Source organism: Carlito syrichta, unplaced genomic scaffold, assembly GCF_000164805.1.
Source record: "Carlito syrichta isolate Samal-C Ts95f unplaced genomic scaffold, Tarsius_syrichta-2.0.1 Scaffold315592, whole genome shotgun sequence".
In the NCBI taxonomy this organism is placed as follows: domain Eukaryota; kingdom Metazoa; phylum Chordata; class Mammalia; order Primates; family Tarsiidae; genus Carlito; species Carlito syrichta.
This window is the reverse complement of record NW_007259688.1, coordinates 158,646-159,130: the sequence shown is the minus strand read 5'-3', so window position 1 is coordinate 159,130 and position 485 is coordinate 158,646. Positions and strand designations below refer to the sequence as shown.

The window sequence follows — 485 nt, the reverse complement described above, 5'->3', positions numbered from 1 at the left end:
CCTGGGCCTGAAGATCAAGGAGGAGGAGCCCGGAGCGCCGTCGCGGGGCCCGGGGGGCGGCCGCACGCCGCTGGGGGAGTTCATCTGCCAGCTGTGCAAGGAGCAGTACGCAGACCCCTTCGCGCTGGCCCAGCACCGCTGCTCCCGCATCGTGCGCGTCGAGTACCGCTGCCCTGAGTGCGACAAGGTCTTCAGCTGCCCCGCGAACCTCGCTTCCCACCGCCGCTGGCACAAGCCGCGTCCCGCCGCTGCGAACGCCGCCGCGGTCTCCTCCGCCGACGGGCCGCCGCCTCTCGTGTCGTCTTCGTCCGCCCCGGACGCGGGGGCCCTGGCGTCTCTGCTGGCGGAGGGGAAGGAGAACAGCCGGACGGAGCGGACTGCGGATCAGCACCCGCAGGCCGGGGACAGCTCCGGGGCGGATCAGCACCAGGACAGCGCCCCGCGCCAGGGCCTGCAGGTGCTCTCCGAGCCGCCGCGGCCGCAGG

At 74.4% G+C, this 485-nt stretch overlaps 1 protein-coding gene across 1 annotated transcript in view; it reads left to right on the top strand.

Annotated features, from left to right (window-relative positions):
• Nucleotide 1: 1 nt before the first annotated feature.
• LOC103275621 (insulinoma-associated protein 2-like) overlaps nt 2-485 on the top strand; it is a gene marked incomplete at its 5' end in the record, with an annotated part of 1,090 nt that continues 606 nt past the window's right edge. Inside the window, one exon of the mRNA XM_008073016.2 lies at nt 2-480. Within this exon, the coding sequence (XP_008071207.2) occupies nt 2-480 (479 nt within the window). The remainder of the gene's footprint in view (nt 481-485) is intronic.